The sequence below is a fragment of the Solea solea genome, chromosome 3, assembly GCF_958295425.1.
Source record: "Solea solea chromosome 3, fSolSol10.1, whole genome shotgun sequence".
Taxonomy (NCBI): Eukaryota; Metazoa; Chordata; class Actinopteri; order Pleuronectiformes; family Soleidae; genus Solea; species Solea solea.
Genome location: NC_081136.1, coordinates 11,084,585 through 11,108,941, shown reverse-complemented (window position 1 = coordinate 11,108,941; position 24,357 = coordinate 11,084,585). Strand labels below are relative to the sequence as shown.

The window sequence follows — 24,357 nt, the reverse complement described above, 5'->3', positions numbered from 1 at the left end:
TCATCTACGCCAGTACTGAAGAGACGAGAACACAGTTAAACGCTGTCAGCTGGGATTAAAAGATTATAGTGACATGCATACTATGAGAACTTTGTTTCTCAAAGAAGTATGTTGTCCAAAATGACACCAAAAAAGTCATAGTATAGTATGTCCTCCAAAATCTGTCAAAAAAGTCATTGTACTAAGATGTGGCGAAAGGATTTAACTCACTTCATTTGGAAAGGATAAGGTATACGCTTAAAGACAGGCTCAGACTATTCAATAAGACATGGGAACACCTCATATCATACCTCAAAACTACAAATCCAACACGGCAGTTCACATCCTAGCACAAGATATATGATGATTACAATGGGTTTAAAGTGAAGGTCTCTGTGAGGGAGGGTGGATGGGATGGGGATACATGGGAAGGGATTAGTCGGGCGAATGGGAGGGTGGCTTAGTGTGGGGGATCATGGTCAGTTTGATGGTGTTTTTTTTTTGTCATGTTTGTCTTCTTTTACTTTACCTTGTTTTCATGTTGTAAAACTAAGTTTACGGTATACTTGAATTTTGTATTTATTAAAAAAAAGCTTCTCAGAATGTACAAGTGAAATGGTTGTTAGAATGGATACTTCAATAAAAAGATGTTTGATTAAAAAAAGTCATAGTATAGTATGTCGTCCAAAATCACTCAAAAATGTCATAGTATAGTATGTCGTCCAAAATCACTCAAAAATGTCATAGTATAGTATGTCGTCCAAAATGTGGCAAAAATGTCATAGTATAGTATGTCGTCCAAAATGAGACAAAAATGTCATAGTATAGCATGTCGTCCAAAATGTGGCAAAAATGTCATAGTATAGTATGTCATCCAAAATCACTCAAAAATGTCATAGTATAGTATGTCGTCCATAATCATTCAAAGAAGTCATAGTATAGTATGTCCTCCAAAATGTGGCAAAAATGTCATAGTATAGTATGTCGTCCAAAATGAGACAAGTGTCATAGGATAGTATGTCGTCCAAAATCACTCAAAAATGTCATAGTATAGTATGTCGTCCAAAATCACTCAAAAACTTCATAGTATAGTATGTCGTCCAAAATCAGTCAAAAATGTCATAGTATAGTATGTTGTCCAAAATCACTCAAAAATGTCATAGTATAGTATGTCGTCCAAAATCAGTCAAAAATGTCATTGTATAGTATGTTGTCCAAAATCACTCAAAAATGTCATAGTATAGTATGTCGTCCAAAATCACTCAAAAATGTCATAGTATAGTATGTCGTCCAAAATCACTCAAAAATGTCATAGTATAGTATGTCGTCCAAAATAAGACAAAAATGTCATAGTATAGTATGTCGTCCAAAATCATTCAAAGAAGTCATAGTAAAGTATGTCGTCCAAAATCACTCAAAAATGTCATAGTATAGTATGTCGTCCAAAATGAGACAAAAATGTCATAGTATAGTATGTCGTCCAAAATCACTCAAAAATGTCATAGTATAGTATGTCGTCCAAAATCAGTCAAAAATGTCATAGTATAGTATGTCGTCCAAAATCACTCAAAAATGTCATAGTATAGTATGTCGTCCAAAATCACTCAAAAATGTCATAGTATAGTATGTCGTCCAAAATCAGTCAAAAATGTCATTGTATAGTATGTTGTCCAAAATCACTCAAAAATGTCATAGTATAGTATGTCGTCCAAAATCACTCAAAAATGTCATAGTATAGTATGTCGTCCAAAATCACTCAAAAATGTCATAGTATAGTATGTCGTCCAAAATAAGACAAAAATGTCATAGTATAGTATGTCGTCCAAAATCATTCAAAGAAGTCATAGTAAAGTATGTCGTCCAAAATGAGACAAAAATGTCATAGTATAGTATGTCGTCCAAAATGAGACAAAAATGTCATAGTATAGTATGTCGTCCAAAATCACTCAAAAATGTCATAGTATAGTATGTCGTCCAAAATCAGTCAAAAATGTCATAGTATAGTATGTCGTCCAAAATCACTCAAAAATGTCATAGTATAGTATGTCGTCCAAAATCACTCAAAAATGTCATAGTATAGTATGTCGTCCAAAATAAGACAAAAATGTCATAGTATAGTATGTCGTCCAAAATCATTCAAAGAAGTCATAGTATAGTATGTCGTCCAAAATGAGACAAAAATGTCATAGTATAGTATGTCATCCAAAATGAGACAAAAATGTCATAGTATAGTATGTCGTCCAAAATCAGTCAAAAATGTCATAGTATAGTATGTCGTCCAAAATGAGACAAAAATGTCATAGGATAGTATGTCGTCTAAAATCACTCAAAAATGTCATAGTATAGTATGTCGTCCAAAATCACTCAAAAATGTCATAGTATAGTATGTCGTCCAAAATCAGTCAAAAATGTCATAGTATAGTATGTTGTCCAAAATGTGACAAAAATGTCATAGTATAGTATGTCATCCAAAATCAGTCAAAAATGTCATAGTATAGTATGTTGTCCAAAATGTGGCAAAAATGTCATAGTATAGTATGTCGTCCAAAATCAGTCAAAAATGTCATAGTATAGTATGTCGTCCAAAATCACTCAAATGTCATAGTATAGTATGTCGTCCAAAATGAGACAAAATGTCATAGTATAGCATGTCGTCCAAAATGAGACAAAAATGTCATAGTATAGTATGTCGTCCAAAATCACTCAAAAATGTCATAGTATAGTATGTCGTCCAAAATCACTCAAAAAAGTCATAGTATAGTATGTCGTCCAAAATGAGACAAAAATGTCATAGTATAGTATGTCATCCAAAATGAGACAAAAATGTCATAGTATAGTATGTCGTCCAAAATCAGTCAAAAATGTCATAGTATAGTATGTCGTCCAAAATGAGACAAAAATGTCATAGGATAGTATGTCGTCCAAAATCACTCAAAAATGTCATAGTATAGTATGTCGTCCAAAATCACTCAAAAATGTCATAGTATAGTATGTTGTCCAAAATGTGGCAAAAATGTCATAGTATAGTATGTCGTCCAAAATCAGTCAAAAATGTCATAGTATAGCATGTCGTCCAAAATGTGGCAAAAATGTTATAGTATAGTATGTCATCCAAAATCACTCAAAAATGTCATAGTATAGTATGTCGTCCAAAATCATTCAAAGAAGTCATAGTATAGTATGTCGTCCAAAATGTGGCAAAAATGTCATAGTATAGTATGTCGTCCAAAATGTGGCAAAAATGTCATAGTATAGTATGTCGTCCAAAATCACTCAAAGAAGTCATAGTATAGTATGTCGTCCAAAATCACTCAAAGAAGTCATAGTATAGTATGTCGTCCAAAATCATTCAAAGAAGTCATAGTATAGTATGTCGTCCAAAATCACTCAAGATGTCATACTAAAGTATGTCGTCCAAAATGAGACAAAAATGTCATAGTATAGTATGTCGTCCAAAATGAGACAAAAATGTCATAGGATAGTATGTCGTCCAAAATCACTCAAAAATGTCATAGTATAGTATGTCGTCCAAAATCACTAAAAAATGTCATAGTATGTCGTCCAAAATCACTCAAAAATGTCATAGTATAGTATGTCGTCCAAAATCACTCAAAAATGTCATAGTATAGTATGTCGTCCAAAATCACTCAAATGTCATAGTAAAGTATGTCGTCCAAAATGTGGCAAAAATGTCATAGTATAGTATGTCGTCCAAAATGAGACAAAAATGTCATAGTATAGTATGCCGTCCAAAATGAGACAAAAATGTCGTATTATAGTATGTCGTCCAAAATGAGACAAAAATGTCATAGTATAGTATGTCGTCCAAAATCACTCAAAAATGTCATAGTATAGTATGTTGTCCAAAATGAGACAAAAATGTCATAGTATAGTATGTTGTCCAAAATCACTCAAAAATGTCATAGTATAGTATGTCGTCCAAAATGTGGCAAAAATGTCATAGTATAGTATGTCGTCCAAGATCATTCAAAGAAGTCATAGTATAGTATGTCGTCCAAGATCATTCAAAGAAGTCATAGTATAGTATGTCGTCCAAAATGAGACAAAAATGTCATAGTATAGTATGTCGTCCAAAATGTGGCAAAAATGTCATAGTATAGTATGTCGTCCAAAATGAGACAAAAATGTCATATTATAGTATGTCGTCCATGATCACTCAAAAATGTCATAGTATAGTATGTCGTCCAAAATCAGTCAAAAATGTCATAGTATAGTATGTTGTCCAAAATGTGGCAAAAATGTCATAGTATAGTATGTCGTCCAAAATCAGTCAAAAATGTCATAGTATAGTATGTCGTCCAAAATCACTCAAAAATGTCATAGTATAGTATGTCGTCCAAAATCACTCAAAAATGTCATAGTATAGTATGTCGTCCAAAATCACTCAAAAAAGTCATAGTATAGTATGTCGTCCAAAATCACTCAAAAATGTCATAGTATAGTATGTTGTCCAAAATGTGGCAAAAATGTCATAGTATAGTATGTCGTCCAAAATGTGGCAAAAATGTCATAGTATAGTATGTCGTCCAAAATCAGTCAAAAATGTCATAGTATAGTATGTCGTCCAAAATCAGTCAAAAATGTCATAGTATAGTATGTCGTCCAAAATCACTCAAAAATGTCATAGTATAGTATGTCGTCCAAAATGTGGCAAAAATGTCATAGTATAGTATGTCGTCCAAAATCACTCAAAAATGTCATAGTATAGTATGTCGTCCAAAATGTGGCAAAAATGTCATAGTATAGTATGTCGTCCAAAATGTGGCAAAAATGTCATAGTATAGTATGTCGTCCAAAATCACTCAAAAATGTCATAGTATAGTATGTTGTCCAAAATGAGACAAAAATGTCATAGTATAGTATGTTGTCCAAAATCACTCAAAAATGTCATAGTATAGTATGTCGTCCAAAATGTGGCAAAAATGTCATAGTATAGTATGTCGTCCAAGATCATTCAAAGAAGTCATAGTATAGTATGTCGTCCAAGATCATTCAAAGAAGTCATAGTATAGTATGTCGTCCAAAATGAGACAAAAATGTCATAGTATAGTATGTCGTCCAAAATGTGGCAAAAATGTCATAGTATAGTATGTCGTCCAAAATGAGACAAAAATGTCATATTATAGTATGTCGTCCATGATCACTCAAAAATGTCATAGTATAGTATGTCGTCCAAAATCAGTCAAAAATGTCATAGTATAGTATGTTGTCCAAAATGTGGCAAAAATGTCATAGTATAGTATGTCGTCCAAAATGTGGCAAAAATGTCATAGTATAGTATGTCGTCCAAAATCACTCAAAAATGTCATAGTATAGTATGTCGTCCAAAATCACTCAAAAATGTCATAGTATAGTATGTCGTCCAAAATCACTCAAAAAAGTCATAGTATAGTATGTCGTCCAAAATCACTCAAAAATGTCATAGTATAGTATGTTGTCCAAAATGTGGCAAAAATGTCATAGTATAGTATGTCGTCCAAAATGTGGCAAAAATGTCATAGTATAGTATGTCGTCCAAAATCAGTCAAAAATGTCATAGTATAGTATGTCGTCCAAAATCAGTCAAAAATGTCATAGTATAGTATGTCGTCCAAAATCACTCAAAAATGTCATAGTATAGTATGTCGTCCAAAATGTGGCAAAAATGTCATAGTATAGTATGTCGTCCAAAATCACTCAAAAATGTCATAGTATAGTATGTCGTCCAAAATGTGGCAAAAATGTCATAGTATAGTATGTCGTCCAAAATGTGGCAAAAATGTCATAGTATAGTATGTCGTCCAAAATCACTCAAAAATGTCATAGTATAGTATGTCGTCCAAAATCACTCAAAAATGTCATAGTATAGTATGTCGTCCAAAATCATTCAAAGAAGTCACAGTAAAGTATGTCGTCCAAAATGAGACAAAAATGTCACAGTATAGTATGTCGTCCAAAATGAGACAAAAATGTCATAGGATAGTATGTCGTCCAAAATCACTCAAAAATGTCATAGTATAGTATGTCGTCCAAAATCACTCAAAAATGTCATAGTATAGTATGTCGTCCAAAATGAGACAAAAATGTCATAGTATAGTATGTCGTCCAAAATGAGACAAAAATGTCATAGTATAGTATGTCGTCCAAAATGAGACAAAAATGTCATAGTATACTATGTCGTCCAAATACTATGTCGTCCAAAATCACTCAAAAATGTCATAGTATAGTATGTCGTCCAAAATCAGTCAAAAATGTCATAGTATAGTATGTCGTCCAAAATGAGACAAAAATGTCATAGTATAGTATGTCGTCCAAAATGAGACAAAAATGTCATAGTATACTATGTCGTCCAAAATCACTCAAAGAAGTCATAGTATAGTATGTCGTCCAAAATGTGGCAAAAATGTCATAGTATAGTATGTCGTCCAAAATGAGACAAAAATTTCATAGTATAGTATGTCGTCCAAAATGACTCAAAAATGTCATAGTATAGTATGTCGTCCAAAATCACTCAAAAAAGTCATAGTATAGTATGTCGTCCAAAATGAGACAAAAATGTCATAGTATAGTATGTCGTCCAAAATCATTCAAAGAAGTCATAGTAAAGTATGTCGTCCAAAATGAGACAAAAATGTCATAGTATAGTATGTCGTCCAAAATGTGGCAAAAATGTCATAGTATAGTATGTCGTCCAAAATGAGACAAAAATGACATAGTATACTATGTCGTCCAAAATGTGGCAAAAATGTCATAGTATAGTATGTCGTCCAAAATGAGACAAAATGTCATAGTATAGTATGTCGTCCAAAATCACTCAAAAATGTCATAGTATAGTATGTCGTCCAAAATGAGACAAAAATGTCATAGTATACTATGTCGTCCAAAATCACTCAAAGAAGTCATAGTATAGTATGTCGTCCAAAATGAGACAAAAATTTCATAGTATAGTATGTCGTCCAAAATGTGGCAAAAATGTCATAGTATAGTATGTCGTCCAAAATCAGTCAAAAATGTCATAGTATAGTATGTCGTCCAAAATGTGGCAAAAATGTCATAGTATAGTATGTCGTCCAAAATCACTCAAAAATGTCATAGTAGTATGTCGTCCAAAATGAGACAAAAATGTCATAGTATAGTATGTCGTCCAAAATCAGTCAAAAATGTCATAGTATAGTATGTCGTCCAAAATGAGACAAAAATGTCATAGTATAGTATGTCGTCCAAAATCACTCAAAAATGTCATAGTATAGTATGTCGTCCAAAATCACTCAAAAATGTCATAGTATAGTATGTTGTCCAAAATGTGGCAAAAATGTCATAGTATAGTATGTCGTCCAAAATCAGTCAAAAATGTCATAGTATAGTATGTCGTCCAAAATCAGTCAAAAATGTCATAGTATAGTATGTCGTCCAAAATCACTCAAAAATGTCATAGTATAGTATGTCGTCCAAAATCACTCAAAAATGTCATAGTATAGTATGTCGTCCAAAATCACTCAAAAAAGTCATAGTATAGTATGTCGTCCAAAATCACTCAAAAATGTCATAGTATAGTATGTCGTCCAAAATGAGACAAAAATGTCATAGTATAGCATGTCGTCCAAAATGAGACAAAAATGTCATAGTATATAGTATGTCGTCCAAAATCACTCAAAGAAGTCATAGTATAGTATGTCGTCCAAAATGTGGCAAAAATGTCATAGTATAGTATGTCGTCCAAAATGAGACAAAAATTTCATAGTATAGTATGTCGTCCAAAATGAGACAAAAATGTCATAGTATAGTATGTCGTCCAAAATCACTCAAAAATGTCATAGTATAGTATGTCGTCCAAAATCACTCAAAAATGTCATAGTATAGTATGTCGTCCAAAATCACTCAAAAATGTCATAGTATAGTATGTCGTCCAAATAAGACAAAAATGTCATAGTATAGTATGTCGTCCAAAATCACTCAAAAATGTCATAGTATAGTATGTCGTCCAAAATAAGACAAAAATGTCATAGTATAGTATGTCGTCCAAAATCATTCAAAGAAGTCATAGTAAAGTATGTTGTCCAAAATGAGACAAAAATGTCATAGTATAGTATGTCGTCCAAAATGAGACAAAAATGTCATAGTATAGCATGTGGTCCAAAATGAGACAAAAATGTCATAGTATAGTATGTCGTCCAAAATGTGGCAAAAATGTCATAGTATAGTATGTCGTCCAAAATGAGACAAAAATTTCATAGTATAGTATGTCGTCCAAAATGAGGCAAAAATGTCATAGTATAGTATGTCGTCCAAAATGAGACAAAAATTTCATAGTATAGTATGTCGTCCAAAATGAGACAAAAATGTCATAGTATACTATGTCGTCCAAAATCACTCAAAAATGTCATAGTATAGTATGTCGTCCAAAATCACTCAAAAATGTCATAGTATAGTATGTCGTCCAAAATCACTCAAAAAAGTCATAGTATAGTATGTCGTCCAAAATCACTCAAAAATGTCATAGTATAGTATGTCGTCCAAAATGAGACAAAAATGTCATAGTATAGCATGTCGTCCAAAATGAGACAAAAATGTCATAGTATAGCATGTCGTCCAAAATCACTCAAAGAAGTCATAGTATAGTATGTCGTCCAAAATGAGACAAAAATTTCATAGTATAGTATGTCGTCCAAAATGAGACAAAAATGTCATAGTATAGTATGTCGTCCAAAATCACTCAAAAATGTCATAGTATAGTATGTCGTCCAAAATCACTCAAAAATGTCATAGTATAGTATGTCGTCCAAATAAGACAAAAATGTCATAGTATAGTATGTCGTCCAAAATCACTCAAAAATGTCATAGTATAGTATGTCGTCCAAAATCACTCAAAAATGTCATAGTATAGTATGTCGTCCAAATAAGACAAAAATGTCATAGTATAGTATGTCGTCCAAAATAAGACAAAAATGTCATAGTATAGTATGTCGTCCAAAATCATTCAAAGAAGTCATAGTAAAGTATGTTGTCCAAAATGAGACAAAAATGTCATAGTATAGTATGTCGTCCAAAATCAGTCAAAAAATAGTATGTCAATTTACAAGTGCATTATTTGATATAAACACTGTATGGCAGCACTTCTTGGGGGCTAAAAACACTTTAGAAATATACATGACCACCAACAAATGAAGTTGTATCAATAGTCTTTTATTTGGCCATACAGTTCATTCATTCAATAATTAATATACATGATATATACACAAGCAAACAAAGGTATTCATGTCCCTGTTTAGCCGTCTTGCAGTGAAAGTTGGCAGTGCATTCTTGGCCTTTTTTTTAAATTTTACAGTGTCGATGCGTTTCTTCACTTCGTTCTCTCGCACACTGCTTCAGTCACGTCGTCAGCCGTGCGTTCAATCTTCATTCTCCTCTCGGAAGTATCTGCTCATCTACGCCAGTACTGAAGAGAGACGAGAACACAGTTAAACGCTGTCAGCTGGGATTAGAATATTATAGTGACATTCATACTATGAGAATTTTGCGACTCAAAGTATGTTGTCCAAAATCTCCCAAAAATTTCATTTTGAATATGGGCAAACAAAGATGCTTATTCAAATATGTGTTATTATGTAAATGAGCCACATGACACATTTAAAACGTGTGAAACACTTACTGTATATATGCATATGAGCAGCAGTGATTTCTCTGAATTATTGATCAGTCTGGTAGTTTAGTTTGTGATGGGAATCAGACAAATCATCTCAGCTGTTTTTTTTTTTTTTTTAATGTGCTGTGTCCGTGTGTTGTATCTTACCTGAGCAAACTTGTGTATCTGCTCGACTACAGCGGCAAACAAAGCGCCCACACTCTCATCGATCAGACTCTGCATGTAATGAACCGCCTCCTCATCCGACAGGTCCAATCGAAATTTGTCCTGCACCTGGAGGCAAAAACAGTCAACAATACAAATGTCACGTGTTGCTTTACTTTAGGCAGCTCTAAATGGCAACAGTGCCAAGGAAATCATGTACTGATGCAACAAAACATTCAACACAAAGTCATAGTCCAGTGTCGCAGCAATTGATTGATTGGTTAATAAATTAATTATCAACTATCTTGATAATTGATTCAATCAGTTTGAAAGTCAAATGTGAATATTTCCTGGTTTCTTTAGAAGGCAATCATTAAAACTGATTCATTTTAGTTTGTAAAACATTTTCTTAAACAACTAATCAATTTATTGACCATACTAAACTGAAAATGTGGGGCAAAATTCGTCATTGATAGTATGGTAATTGGCACCTAAAGTTTTACCATTTTTTTATGACAACCCATTTTCGACCACTGTAACATTACAAAACAATTGTAATAAGTATTTTCAGAAACTTGAAATGCTACCATAAACCACAGCCCCACGAGGCACTGAAAATGCCACAATATTTAAAGAATGTTGGCACATTACAATACCAAAGGAACAACGGTATACTGAGACATAAAAAGATAAATATAGAATAACTGCATTCAAGTGTAATAACACACTTACCTTCTTAACAGTCTTGTCAGGTTCCAGAGCAATGTCAGGGATGTTGGCATCCACCATGAGAGAGAACAAATTCAGGATCAGGTTGGAGTATCTGCAGAATGAAATGGATGTTTCACTGAATTTAGTTCAAGGTGGTGATGTATCCCAATCAAATTATTCATTTTGCTAAAGGTAACATTTTTTTTTTTACACAGTACTGTTATCTAGGCAAATACAAATACTGGATCATTATTGGCAGAAACTCAATTGTAAAAACATTGGCTCAAGACAATCCCTACTGGTCTTAATTCAAATCAGCATAACGTTCTCAGGATTTTATAGTAATAATAATAATAATGTATGCCTCACTGCATGAAAATGACTGAAGTACTGCAGGTCCTTCCTCCCTGCTGCTGTTAGACTGTTTAACTAGCAATGCTTTCTTTATTATTGCTACATATCACAACATGCTTTTAGGCCAACCTCCTGAGATGCAGGAAGGCAGTGTAGCACTGCTTCCTGAACTCCTGGTACTGTTCACTCTGCATGCCTCCCATCCCCTCCACCATCTCTTTACTCAGCTTCATGGGTGGAGGCAGCGGTTTGGGGTCTCTGCCCAGGATGTAGCCAAAGTCGATGTGGAAGAGCTTCCCTAAAGGGAAGAGAGAGAAGATTCTCCTTCTCAACTGTTCAGCAAACTGTGATGTACACTGAAACAGAACATGAGTGGAGCCGTTTGCCTCACCGGTCTTTGTCAGTAGCAGATTGTCAAGATGTCGGTCTCCTACTCCCAGGATGTATGTGATGACACAGTAACCAGCTGGAAGGACACCGGTCAGAGATGTGAACTGTTAGTGAGTGTGTTCCCAAAGTAAAACATAGCAACACACTGATGCATCTGATATAACTGTCTCACCACAGCTTTTAACATAGGTGTCCATCACCTCAGAACTGATGCCGTATGGACCTTTTTCACTTGGTGCATGTTTTCTAAAGAAGCTCTGTTAAAACATATGGCATGGTTCAAAGGAAAATACTATTTTGTGAGTCGTGTTATTACATTTGACATATTACGTGTCAACTATATCTCACCTGGATGTTGCCTTCAGTAGCCAGGACTTCAGCAACAGGAACAGACTGGACAAACTGCATAAAACCTGAAACAAAAACAATATTTTTTTAAGATGTTCTTTTATTGATAGATGTTCAATATGTGCCTGTTTTTTGTGTGTTTGAATGGTCACTGATAGATAGACGTTAGAACCAAAAGTTATGTTTTTTTTAAATGTGTTTTCAATGGAACTAGCAATAATGATTGAGTAATGATTGATCCTACCGTGCTTGGTGCTGGTTGCCAAAACTTTGTAAGGAGTCAACTTCAGGTCCAGATTCTCTTTTCTCAGAAGCTGAAGACAAAATCTTATTTTTTAAGTGGAATTATCAAAAGTGTACATTTTGAATACTCGTCATCGTTACACCTGCAACACTCTCATTCAAAGATCAAAGATGGTACAAAAAAAATAATCATCACAAACTCAAAACAATACACCAATATCTGAGATGACCAAAGAGATTACTAACCAGTCACACAGTTGGATTTTAATATGAATGTGTGAGTAAGTATTCATACTTTGTCCATGAGTGAGATGATCTGCAGGATGAGCTGGTCCTGTCTCAGGTCGTCTCCATGTTTGAAAATGACTGGATACATGGCTCCATCCTCAGCCTTGAAGATCAGCTTGGCTGGCATCAGTGCACTCTGACACACACACACACAGACCAAATGATAACCTTTGTATTTAAGGATCGCTCAATGATTAAAACTGATGAGGAAGTGATTTATGAGAATAAAGTACCTTAAAGAGTGTTGCTGTCTCGGGGACGATGCCTCTAATCTTGATTTGAGGCTCCAGAGGAAGAGGAATTGGCTCAATCTCTGAAAGGTTCACCTTCTCGTTGTCGGCCAGCAGAGCCTGCAGGCGCTCCGTCTACACACACACACACACACACACACACACACACACACACACACACACACACACACACACACACACACACACACACACACACACACACACACACACACACACACACACACACACACACACACACACACACACACACACACACACACACACACACACACGTAAACTTGACTCAACAGGATCCGTGTCTGCTCCAGTTTAAATCAACAACCAGAGTCAATGCAGTGTTTGTAACTGAATAAGTCAGGCTACTGTAAAAGGAAAAAAAAAGGGCAGGATTTCTTTATATAGTGTGCAAAACAAAATATAGTAAGGGTGCAAGTTACTGCAACATGTGATATTAACCACATGGAGAACATTGCGTTAAAAAATTACAGTTCAATTGCTTTCAAATGTGCAGATGTAGCATTAATTTGCATCACAGCGTTGCACAGATTATGTAAAAGAAAGAAATAAAGCAGATAAAAACCTGTGTGAATGCAGATTAGACACATTTCCACTGGTCAAAAACATGTTTGAACTGGGTTTTTTAGACGAGTAGGAATGGGATATTTATGGCTAGTTGGTGTTTCAAAAGCAATTTCATTTTGTTATTACCTTCTTCTTGCGATTCCCACTCTCCCTTTGCACGGCTTTCATCAGCTGCACCAGTTTGTCTACAAATGTCTGCTGGGCAGCCAAGAGTGACCGCATCACCCTCACACACTTATCCCCCTGGAGCAAAGTAAGAGCATTAATAAATAACACAAATGCTGAGATGAGGAGAGTAAATGCTTCTGGTGTAATGCAAAGCTATCTGCTGACCTTGAGTAAAGCCTGACTGAACCTCCTCATGACATTCAGGTACATCTCGTGGGTTTTAGGATCTCTCTGCTGTGTGTCCTGATCTTCACACTCAACGATCACATACCTGGTTGGGAAAACCAAATAGGTTTGCTTACAGATGCACAAACTCAGCATTAATAAACTAAACTGCTCTGTGTACTCACCAATACAAGTAGTTGGCAAGTGTGGAGTTTTTGCAGGCACGGGAGATGAGGAATGTACACAAGTCCTGCTACAAAAGACACACACACATACACACAGTGCTGACTTTTCTCATACATCATCATGACAGGTTAACACAATTAACACTCCAGCTTCTGCTTCATGAGTTTGTGCTTCTCGATTAGTGGGGTTTTTATCAACCTGCTCAAAGCATATTTTCAATTTGTGCTTAAAAACCTTCAATGGAAATACAGACAATTTAAAAAACGTAAAGTGTAATGAAAAAAAAAAAAGAAATACGATATTATATCGTATATGGCCCATGCAGTTCAAGATTAATAACGCACCTATTGTAGTGACGTCTGTATAAGATATGGTCATAATTATTCAAAAAACTGTATCTTATCAAATTGTGGGTTCTGGATTATGATACAAATCATATTATGAGATTGTAGGAAATACCTGAATTGGCTGTATTGGGAAAAAACGTGAATGGGCAAGAGGAGGAATGTGTGGATTGATGAGGAAAGCAACATTCCGACACTTAGTTCAAGAAGTGAATGTTACTACAATAAAAGATGGAAGCAACAATAAAATGCCTTTTGGTCTTGCTTGGCATTTTAGGTTATCAAGTTGAAGCGTCTTACCCTTTTGTGGTGATGCAAACGTTCTGCCTCCTACTGCTCATCACAGAGAACTAACTAATTACCAATATTTGCTAAAGAATTTTTTTTTTTAAGGGAAACCTACCTAATGGGATTTATATTAGGGATGATTACATAACACTTTTTCAAGTCTGAAACCTAGACTGATATCACAGCCTTGAGAATGTACTAATCAGATATCGGATAAATAAAAACAAAATCCAAGTATCAAACCAAAACCAAAACTGAATATCGTATTGTTCATTCATAATTTATATATATGTACAGTACATGCGATATACATTTGTACCTCCAGGCTCTCACTGTCAGCTCCTTCCTTGCCTTTCTGTGGAGCAGTGGAGGATACAGATGTGCCAGACAGAATCTGGGAACTACACAAACAGGACAAAGAAACCAGAACAGATTAATAATAATGCATCAGAGAACATGATGAAGTGAGTTTTATTTTTAGGACAACACGGTTGGAGAGTTGCAGTTCTCTGCTCCCAGCTGAGCTGTGGATATGCCAATAAAAATCACAAAACCCAATGACTTCATAATGGTTTCTAAAAGAAAAATAATCAAGTGAGAATGACTGGGATAAATTTAGACCCATGCAACTGGAGGTAGAAATGAACACAGGACAGCTTCCACATGTGGCTTCCTCCTGAAGCTGCTAACAGTGTTGATAAATAAATGATCCACAGCCGAAGTAGCTGTTGCAATTCCTAATCCAAAGTACTAACCTGTCCAGTGCCGAGTCATCTGAAAGTCCCTGGCTGTGTCTCTTGCTGCCTGGCTCCAGGCCTCCCTGAATATCACAGAAGTTCTCATATTTGAGCGCCTGAACCAGCTGCAGAAGATACATCAGCAGGTCCTAGAAAAGAGAAAAGTGCATAAATATAATGATGTTACAACAAGTGTGAATGTTAGTACAAAATCTAAGACGGAGTGATGCACATGTCAGCACATATCAGACTCAGTTCTATTTCAGCTGTAGCTCTAAAACTATTTTTTTTTTGTTGAAGTATGTTTAATTTACAGTAAATAATAATAATACGGAAAATTGATTATGAGGCCTAGGCTAAAGGTTAAACACACAAATCACAGTAAATGGTCTGTATTTACATATAACACTGTTACATGCCTTTTGCTTGCACAAATACTGTACATTATTTTTAAATAAAGACACACAGAAGCACGTATATAACAAGAGTGATGCTGTAACCCAATTGTTTGATTTCTTGTTTTTTATTACACCAGAAAGACCCTTTTATACTTATATCAGCAGTTGGGTCATCTCTACAGCTGGAACTACTATAGACCACCTTGTAGAGCCAACAATGGACAAACTAAACATCTTTTGAGTTTTGATGCTAACTGAAGGCTACATATGTTCACCTACAAGCTTGGAAGGGAAGGGTAAAGTGAGGGTTATTCAGCTGAAACACACAACTTCACTATTAAATGTTGCTAAATTTTATGCACTCGACCTTTAGACGTTTCATATTAGTGGCCTCCATGACAATATTTTTAACATATTTATACTTGAGAGAATGAAAGCCTTTCCTCTACACAAACTAACCTATCATCATCCACCTAGACATACACACTCCTCCCGACCTCTCTGCCATCCGTGCCTACCTCATCATCAGCCTGCTGCAGCCGAGCCACAGCGTAGCGTCTGACCGTCGGGTTTGTGAACTGGGACGACAGCAACTCCAAGGAATCCTCCACATCCATGGGCCTCCACTTCCCCAGTAGCTCTAAAGCCTGCTTAGCCTCCTGGGGCAGATCCCAGTTAACACACTTGAGGAACTTAGTTAAAGCCTGAAGCATGAGGAGGACAAATTCAAAGAGGATTTAGTTAGAATAAGTGAGGTTTGGAGAGAGAGCTCTGAAAAAAAACAGTAGATGTGGATAAGACAGAGGAGGAACTATCAACACACCCACCTTCTCCTGTGTGGTGAGGTAGTATCTGAACTTCCACACCAGGTCCTGCTCTTCAGAGCTCAGCTGCTTGGTTGGTGGGTAACTCACGATGATCTGTTGGCACGCACACATATACACAATACAAACTGATCAGTTTCAGTGATTGACACTGAAACTAAAAAATGGTCTTGATAGTTTCACACTGGAGGATGTGAGACAAGCTACGGCTTTTAATAAACATACTTTTTAATGATGATTTATTTTTATTTCCTACTACAAAAAAAGACAAATAGTTCCTCACATTTAGCTGGTCACGTGTTGCAGCGTTGGGCTTCAGGTCGTGATCCGACGGGCCACTGCGGAGGCTACGGGCGAGTCTGTGGTGCTTGCTCTCCACCAGGTTCTCCTACGAAAAAACGTAAAAAAAAATGACAACAGTTTAAAATATTTTCCAATTTTTACAACCTGACAACATCAAAGTCATCATGAATGCGTCCTCTTACCATCCCCATCTGAGGGTCAGGAACTTTGACGATGTCGCAGCTGGTAAGAATGGGTGATGTGTCGTCTCCATCCTAACAGGTAAACCATATACAGAACAATAGAGCAGTTAGATGAGACATTTTTTTATACAGGACGTTTCCCACTTAGTGGACATTACATGTTAATATGAAGCTTGGTTCATGCTCATAAATATGGAAATACCTTTTCATAGTAGACGATACTGTAATCTTTGTCATTTGTTTTGACACGAGGGAATTCCACCATGAGGTACATGAAGTTAGAGCTGCGTTTCTCACTCTGCAGAGACACACACAAAGAAGACTTTTAGATTAGAGTGTGTGTGCATGTTTGTTTGGCCTGCTCTGGTCACAGGCAAAATACTACTACTTTTTCCCCTTGTCATCATAATTTATTCGTTTTATAATATCTAACACCTCCCAAACAAATTTTATTGAGAGAACTGATAACAATGGTACAGCCAGTAGTTCACAGTAGCGCTCCGGGTTTGTGTTTTGGCCTTTTGTACCACCCATCCAGTAACCCAGTCCTGTAGCTCCTTATTTCAGAGAAGATATGGCAACTCATGAGGGCCTCGAGCCTGGAGAGGCGTGGGCAATGTTATCAATCCCGTTTTGAACGCTAATGGCCAGAGTTCTGATTCCAACATCTGATTCACGATTGTTTATAAACCTGAGTAAATGGACTTCAAGGTGGGAAAATCATCCCACCTCATTGATCATTTCGATCTCTCTGAAGGTCAACCGGTCCAGCCAGTCCACCTTCACCATGTGACCCTGTCGATGGGCCTTCGTCAGCTGGATGGACACAAGAGAGGGAGAAAGACAGGAAGAAGAAAGTTAATTTTTTTTTTTTTACTCAAATACAAGAAAGAAAATGAAGAAAATACGCAGGTTGACGTTCTGTTGCAGCAGTACCGGTCACAGCATGTTGACTGGTGTGCAAACAGCTCAACCAATCATGCACAAACTCTGGTGTGCTAGCAGCCAGTCCAGCATCTCTGCTCACAAACTCAGCAGCCAATCCACTCTTCAGTCAGCGTGGGTGTGGGAATGTAAGCACACACTTTGCCATGAACAGGAAGCCCACAACTCAGCAGGTTAGAATTAGCACTCACTCCTAAAACAACATATCTAAAAGAAACAACCTTGTTGAGCCCAAAAGCTTGTCTGCTTTAAGAAATACGTGATTTAAAAAATATCTAAACCAATCGGGTGGTATGAAATGAAAACATACCCCCTGACCTCATCTTCTGAAAAAAATGCTTTAAAACAACTTTAGAGTATAACTCCCTCATGTCCACAAACAAAAGAAATCCATGCATACACTTACACAAAATACACCAACATATCATAAGAGCAGAAAACATAAAAACTAATGTGTGATGCGTTCAAGAACACAGCCATACCTGTGGACAGACAACACGTCTTCACACCAGAGCCAAAATGTATTTATACTGGTTTATATTAAATTCAGAATTTCCTAATCTTACCATATATAATTATTAATCAGCTAAATGTTTGCGTATTTTAAATGCTAGCAGTTTACAAATTTTTGTTGATTAATAAAGCTCAATGCACTAAATAATTAAACATTTGACAAAATTCATGTCTGTAATATTTAGTTCATATATTATTTTCTACTTAATATACATAGGGGCACTGCAGTGCAGACACAGAATGCAGATTGGAGACAGATCAATATTGTTAAATACATTTTATTTAAATGACGCAATTCTTGTACCATTATAATTTAATATTATATTTCACTCCCATGGAGGAAAAACTGAATTTGGCCAATATATGATGCTTTTTTATGGCCATCAGCTGCACTGATTTATTAAGATTGGCATCAGCCATAGAAAACCATCCGCTGACCTCTATTCAGAAGTTGAATCGACTTTCCTGACACAGGGTGAATTATTTTAGTCTGGTAACTGTGACATAAAATATTGTGTGGCACAAAAAAAAAAAAATTAAATGTGAAAATACATTTTGGGCCTGAGCATTGTACTCACACACATACAGAACAACACACATCACACACACATTCTGCATGGCCAACACTAACTCCTCCACTTGTACTCACATCACTGAGTACCTCCAGGTCAGGGCCCTGGAACAGATGGTTGTTTAGACAGGGCTTTGCTTTGGAGGGTTTCTCTCTTTATCCAATGCACACAATGTTTCCTTTTCACACTCTGTCCTTTCTCTTCCACACATATTTTCTCTCCGTGTTCCAGTCCTACTACATCCTTCACCATTGCAGTTCTTTCTCTCTTAACCCTGTTCTCCTGATTGGAAACATGTTGTACCTTGGCAAGCCTGCCCATCTGGTCCTCTGCCAGGCTGCTGCTGGTGCGTCCTGGTGTGGTGGTGGGCTCTCCTCCATCTCCCTCTACACCTGGCCAAACTTTCAGGTCATGCATGCCTTGTCTGAACATACTAGGACAAGACAGAATGACATGTTTCAGAGTTATCAGTGTTTTTTTTGCTCACTTCTGCATTTAAACCTTTGCCACCTTTACTTCGTGGCATATCACAACACCACAAGTAATGATGTAGGGGTTAGACTTACCCATACTTGCCAAACAGAGTGACAGTAGTGCCCCCCACAGGTACAGCTTTGCCAGGCCCATATATGTCCCAAACCGTGAGTGCAACCTGGGCACTTTGGGGAAGGTCTGGGTACTTGACTGGCAGCCGCAGCCACTCGTTCCAGCTTCACGATACAGCAGAAGAGTGAACAAGAAAAGCAAATAAAAGAGAGAGAATCTGTCAGAATACTAAAATAAATGTTGTTAAATGTAACTGAAACACAACTTTTATGAAGTTTAAGGAAAAATGATTTGCTCTTGTGGAAGAAAGTTTTAGTCTTGTCAACTGTAAATGGAAAAAAAATAAAAAAGAAGAATGTTTTAGTGTAGTTTCAGGCAGGTGTGGGGAAAATGATGTAAAGTAAGAATTTTTACACAAATTCTAATTATTGTAATCATTTACAAAATATGTGCTTCACTTTTTTAAACAACCGGCAGTCTAACCATTAGATGTCAATCATTCTTAAAATGTTTAACTTTAATAAAGATGAACAACCGTTGAGAACCTAAATCTGCAATTTATTGACTTTGTCTTTAAAACACAGAGACTGGAACTCACTTCCATCGTGTGCTGAATGCTTTGTACGAGGTACGGACAGGTAAGGCGAGCGGTTTTCCTTCTGCAAACACTTGACAGGTAACGTAGAGGTCGGAGCAATTCTCTTGGTAGAGGCCAGAGAACCGCAGCATAGGGTCTTTAAGCAGTGCTTTGTAGCTCTTCTGCTCTCGCTTACCTTCTAAACTGCCTCTGGAGGAGGGGGGAAAACAGAGAAAAGAAAGAAACACAGAAGATGTTTGTTTAAAAAAAACCCTCATAGGATTAAATTACCGAGTCTAAAGTTCATGTTTAATTGGCTGAGCTATTTCGTGACTTAAATTTTTAACTATTTTGACTTTTAATACAAGTGAACAGATTTTTTTCACACGCCCGTTTCCTTCACGGATAAGCAAACTGTTACTGTGCCCACAATGTTGACACCCTAATTGATGCTGTCCAAATCCAAAAACCACTTCATTAATAATCATTGTGCAATAATTAGACTCACATGCTAGACACATGATTTCCATTCAGAGCCAATTGCTCTTGTGAAGTCTTCATGCTGTCTGAGCCATAGAGGAAAAGTAAAAATTGAGTGGTTCAATCAGTTGATTTCAACTTACTGGAGAGAGAATAAGCTTAAAACATTATTGTTTACTTTAAGTGTTAGGAATTCGGTCCAACTCTAAACACATTGTAAAAATGGTCACTTAATTATGAAATAAAACAAAACAAATGTGAGGAGTTGTTTACTTATACTCCAAATGTAGGTCAGTCAGGGAATTTTCATTGAGAATTACTATTATTAATTATTCTTTGATTAATCTGTTATGAATCAATTACTCAATTACGTTCTAATTTAGTGTCCTGAAAGGCGCTTTTTAAGTGGATAATTATTACAAAGTATAACACAGTTTTACTCATTTGTAATGACAGTGACTACCATTATGCAGACATCATTAATCCATCCATTGATCTTAATTAAAATAGTACAAAGGTTGTTGATTTTCATTTTTATTCCTGATGTACACCTGTCTTTTGCAGTTTATTATTATTATTGTTTGTAGGAGCCAAAATTAAAGAGGTTATAAATAGGGACTAAACCTTGCCTGGGCACATGTTCTGCCCAGAAGCAAAACAGATTTTTACTGTGAGAGAGTGAGAGAAAGGTTTGTGACAGTCAGCACACAGATTCAGACCACTGTCTTTATGTGGTTAATATGAGAACTGAAAAATGAATTGTTATCAAGTCAAAATGGTAAACTGAAGTAATGCAATTGACAAATTGCAAAACCATTTAATGTTACTATTTTTTTTTAGATCTCATATTGTCCTACGCTCCATGTCAACTTAAAAATGCAGTTCCTGCATCCTTGCAACAGTTGATATTTTTGATGAAATACCTCAGAATGAGCTTTTCATATTTATATCAGAAGCTAGTTCAGTTCTACAGAGACCACCATTTTGGACAGGAGCCCACAACAAACAAACCGAACTTCTTTTGAGTTTTGATGCCAACTGAAAGCTACAGGTTAATAAACACACCTGGGAGGGGAGGTCGAGATGAAGGCCACCCAGCTGCAACGTGCAACTTGAAAATGTTTCCTTTAAAGCTTTAAACGCTGTACCTTTGAAACACTATCATAAATCAAATTACAACTACAATTTGTCATAAAAATCCCAAACTTTACACAAGGTAGTTCAGCCCTAGTTAATACAGGATTATTGCGGTGTCGATTACCATCGCTGGTACATTCGGTTAAACTTGATAAAGTATGGAAGCTCTACATAACATGGGTTCACAGCCGAAAAAAACTTAACACGCAACACGCGGGGGGCCACCCCTAAATACTGAATATTACATTCAATATTTTAATTTACGTAGTGGAGACTTAACTTTTGTGCATAACGTGAGTGTGTAAACTGGTTTCATGTCCCCACGAGGTAATATAATGTAGACTCGCATACACAACACAGTAAACACCCTGTCAGGTCGCCAGACACCAGATTATTGACACAGCATGACCAAGAAAGCGACGAATTCAGCCAAAACTTACATCTTAAGTTGAACGTTGATATCCAAGTCACAACTGTAAACATAGTTGAATTTATCAGTGTCCATCTTCCGACAGGAAAACACCCAGTTTTCACCAACAACCGGACGACTTCAACATGAAATCACCCGGACGGCTTTGGAAGCCCCTGCTAGCGGCTGGCTTTGAGACAGGGCCCCGTAGCAGCACAAAAACAGTCCGCGGAGTTCAGCATACACACCGCCCACACGGTTAGAGAGTATTTCAGTCCCTGCACTGGGTTAAAACATATACATATGAACACCTGTTGTTACAGGAAATATTATTTTAACAGCTGTCTGACGAACATGATTTTGTGTTTTTGTTAGCTACACAACAACACCGCAGTAACTGACATCCAGTCCGACTGTAGTAATCGATTCTAGATGTTGTAGCACTTAAAACTAGGCCGGCTATCGTTGTATCGTGGATTGATTAGCCTAGCCTCGTGGAGCAAAGGGGAAGTAGAAAAGAGGCGGAGTTTCCGTCTTCCGGCATACTTGTTAAAGGTACATTAGCCTCAATTTCAAAAGGCTTTTTCACACGAGATCCAATTTTTTAAATGTATAATTTGTTTTGTACCAACAGGCATGATTTAACGTGCTTTCTTAAGTGACCAGAATATGTCCATTTCCTCAGAAAATACAAATCCTCTCACCATGTGTGTGTTTGTCTCTCCCTCTCTCTGCCTAAATACTTGCATGTCCACAAAACCCAACCACATGACTGATAAATGTTACTGTGAGCATCTCAAGGCTTTAGAGATTATTCAAAGGCATTGTACATAGTAAGACAGAAACCGTTACAATATTATAGAGATAACAGAAATCCAACAATTCACAAAATGAGCAAGCACTAGGCATCACTGGAGAGAAAAAAAACTCCCTTTCAATGGGAAGAAATCTCTGACAGAACCAGACTCAAAGATGTGCAGCCATCTGCCTAGACCGGTTGGGGTGAAATGAAAAATGGGGAACAGAGGAGGAAATGGGGAGGCAAGGTGGATACAGAAGAGAGAGACCAGGAGCAGATTTATAACAGTTGTATCAAGTTATAGGTTGAGAGAGGACATTACTGAATTGTTTATGACATGTTTATACAAGTCTATAGGAGCATCACTGAGAGATGGTTCAGGTTTCTCTGAGCCAGCTCTAACTATCATCAGCATCACCATCAAAAGGGAAGGTTTTAAGTCAAACTACAGAGATGCAGAGAGGGTGACTACCTCCCAATCTGACACTGGGAGTTGGTTCCACAGGAGACACCTGGTAACTGAAGGCTCTGCCTCCCATTCTACTTCCACAGATTCTGGGAACCACAAATAAGCCTGAATTTTGGGGCTGACGTGATCTGTTGGGATGATAAGAAAAAACTATTTCTTTAAGTTGTGATGGGGCTGGATCATTGAGTGAGGGGTGTATGGGGAGCCAGTGTAGAGAAGCTAACACTGGAGTGAGTTACTTTTTTGTCCTCCTCTCAGTCTTCTCTAACAACTACAAAAAGCCCATTGTGTGAAAGAGGACACATTTTTCTACAAAATAAGCAAGTTTTTAAAGTAAGCTAAATGGTTGTCAATACTAACAATAATACCAATATTATTGTGGTATCAGATAAATGCAATACACTTTTACCTCAACCACTTATCTGGTAATGCTGAGCTATAGATACGGTATTTTGTTGGCAGTTTGTTGACATTAAACGTTAATCAGTGTGACAAAAACAGAAAAAAACAATCATCTTGTGAGGGTTTTATGACACCACTCTCATAAAATTTTAACACAAAAGCCTCTCCACTTAAAATGCTCTTGTCATCAATTAACTTCATATCCGTGAAGGGAAACAGGCGTGTGACAGGAAAATCCTCATCTTTTGTTTTGATGAGCTCCTCCCTTTTCATCAGTGATGATGACCACTCATCAGGCTAGAAACTTGTCATCACTGTATTGTAGCAGAGCAATACCACTGCAACGTAGAAATGGAATCCAAACTAAACAAATGAGTAAAAAAGGAAATCCAACTCAGAAATGTCCAAATTATTCCATCAGGCCTTTTTAATTACCTGTATGTTTATATCAATGACAACAGGTCTTCATAGAAACATTGAGCAGCCTGAGCGAGGCAAGTGTGAGTCATAAAACTGAGACTGTTGCAGCACCACCGATGAGGATGACCTACAGTGTTAACACTGTTACTACTGTGGGGGTACCAGAGAAAGGGCACTTGAAGAAACATGTCATTTGGCCCTGGGGCCTTGTGGAAGAGGTTTGAGAGGATTTTTCCAATGTCAATGTACAGATAGCACACAAGTGGAAGAAGATGAGCTAATACTTTATTGGACCATGGAGTGATATTGTGCTGAAATGTCAAGCCAGGTTAAATTCAATTTTTTTCCAGGGGTGAACTTTTTTAAGAAAGTTAATACATAACACACTGAAAAAAGAAAATGGTTGAAAATCTATCTATCTATCTATCTATCTATCTATCTATCTATCTATCTATCTATCTATCTACAAACAACGATAACTTCCATTTACATTACATTATCGTATCACTTCTGCAGACATGTTTTTGAATAATAATAATATATTTTTTTAAATCTCAAAG

The 24,357-nt window shown here is 36.5% G+C and overlaps 1 protein-coding gene across 3 annotated transcripts; it reads right to left on the bottom strand.

Annotated features, from left to right (window-relative positions):
• Positions 1–9,146: 9,146 nt before the first annotated feature.
• On the bottom strand, positions 9,147–22,156 carry pik3c3 (phosphatidylinositol 3-kinase, catalytic subunit type 3). 3 transcript variants are annotated; one of them, XM_058625985.1, is made up of 26 exons: positions 21,739–22,156; positions 19,703–19,891; positions 19,125–19,268; positions 18,862–18,991; positions 18,636–18,662; positions 17,258–17,344; positions 16,731–16,826; positions 16,529–16,600; positions 16,327–16,431; positions 16,047–16,139; positions 15,738–15,923; positions 14,840–14,970; positions 14,404–14,485; positions 13,452–13,516; positions 13,267–13,372; positions 13,060–13,176; positions 12,334–12,465; positions 12,108–12,236; positions 11,814–11,883; positions 11,570–11,634; positions 11,394–11,478; positions 11,223–11,297; positions 10,961–11,129; positions 10,499–10,589; positions 9,770–9,895; positions 9,147–9,415 (listed from the first exon to the last, which is right to left on the bottom strand). In XM_058625985.1, exons 1-26 carry the CDS (start codon positions 21,801–21,803, stop codon positions 9,401–9,403), a joined length of 2,652 nt encoding a protein of 883 aa, XP_058481968.1. In that variant the 5' UTR covers positions 21,804–22,156; the 3' UTR covers positions 9,147–9,400. The 3 variants fall into 3 exon arrangements, with proteins under 3 accessions (XP_058481968.1, XP_058481967.1, XP_058481969.1); XM_058625984.1 differs by having other exon boundaries at positions 13,452–13,519; positions 21,739–22,155; XM_058625986.1 differs by lacking the exon at positions 18,636–18,662 and having other exon boundaries at positions 13,452–13,519; positions 21,739–22,154.
• Positions 22,157–24,357: the final 2,201 nt, after the last annotated feature.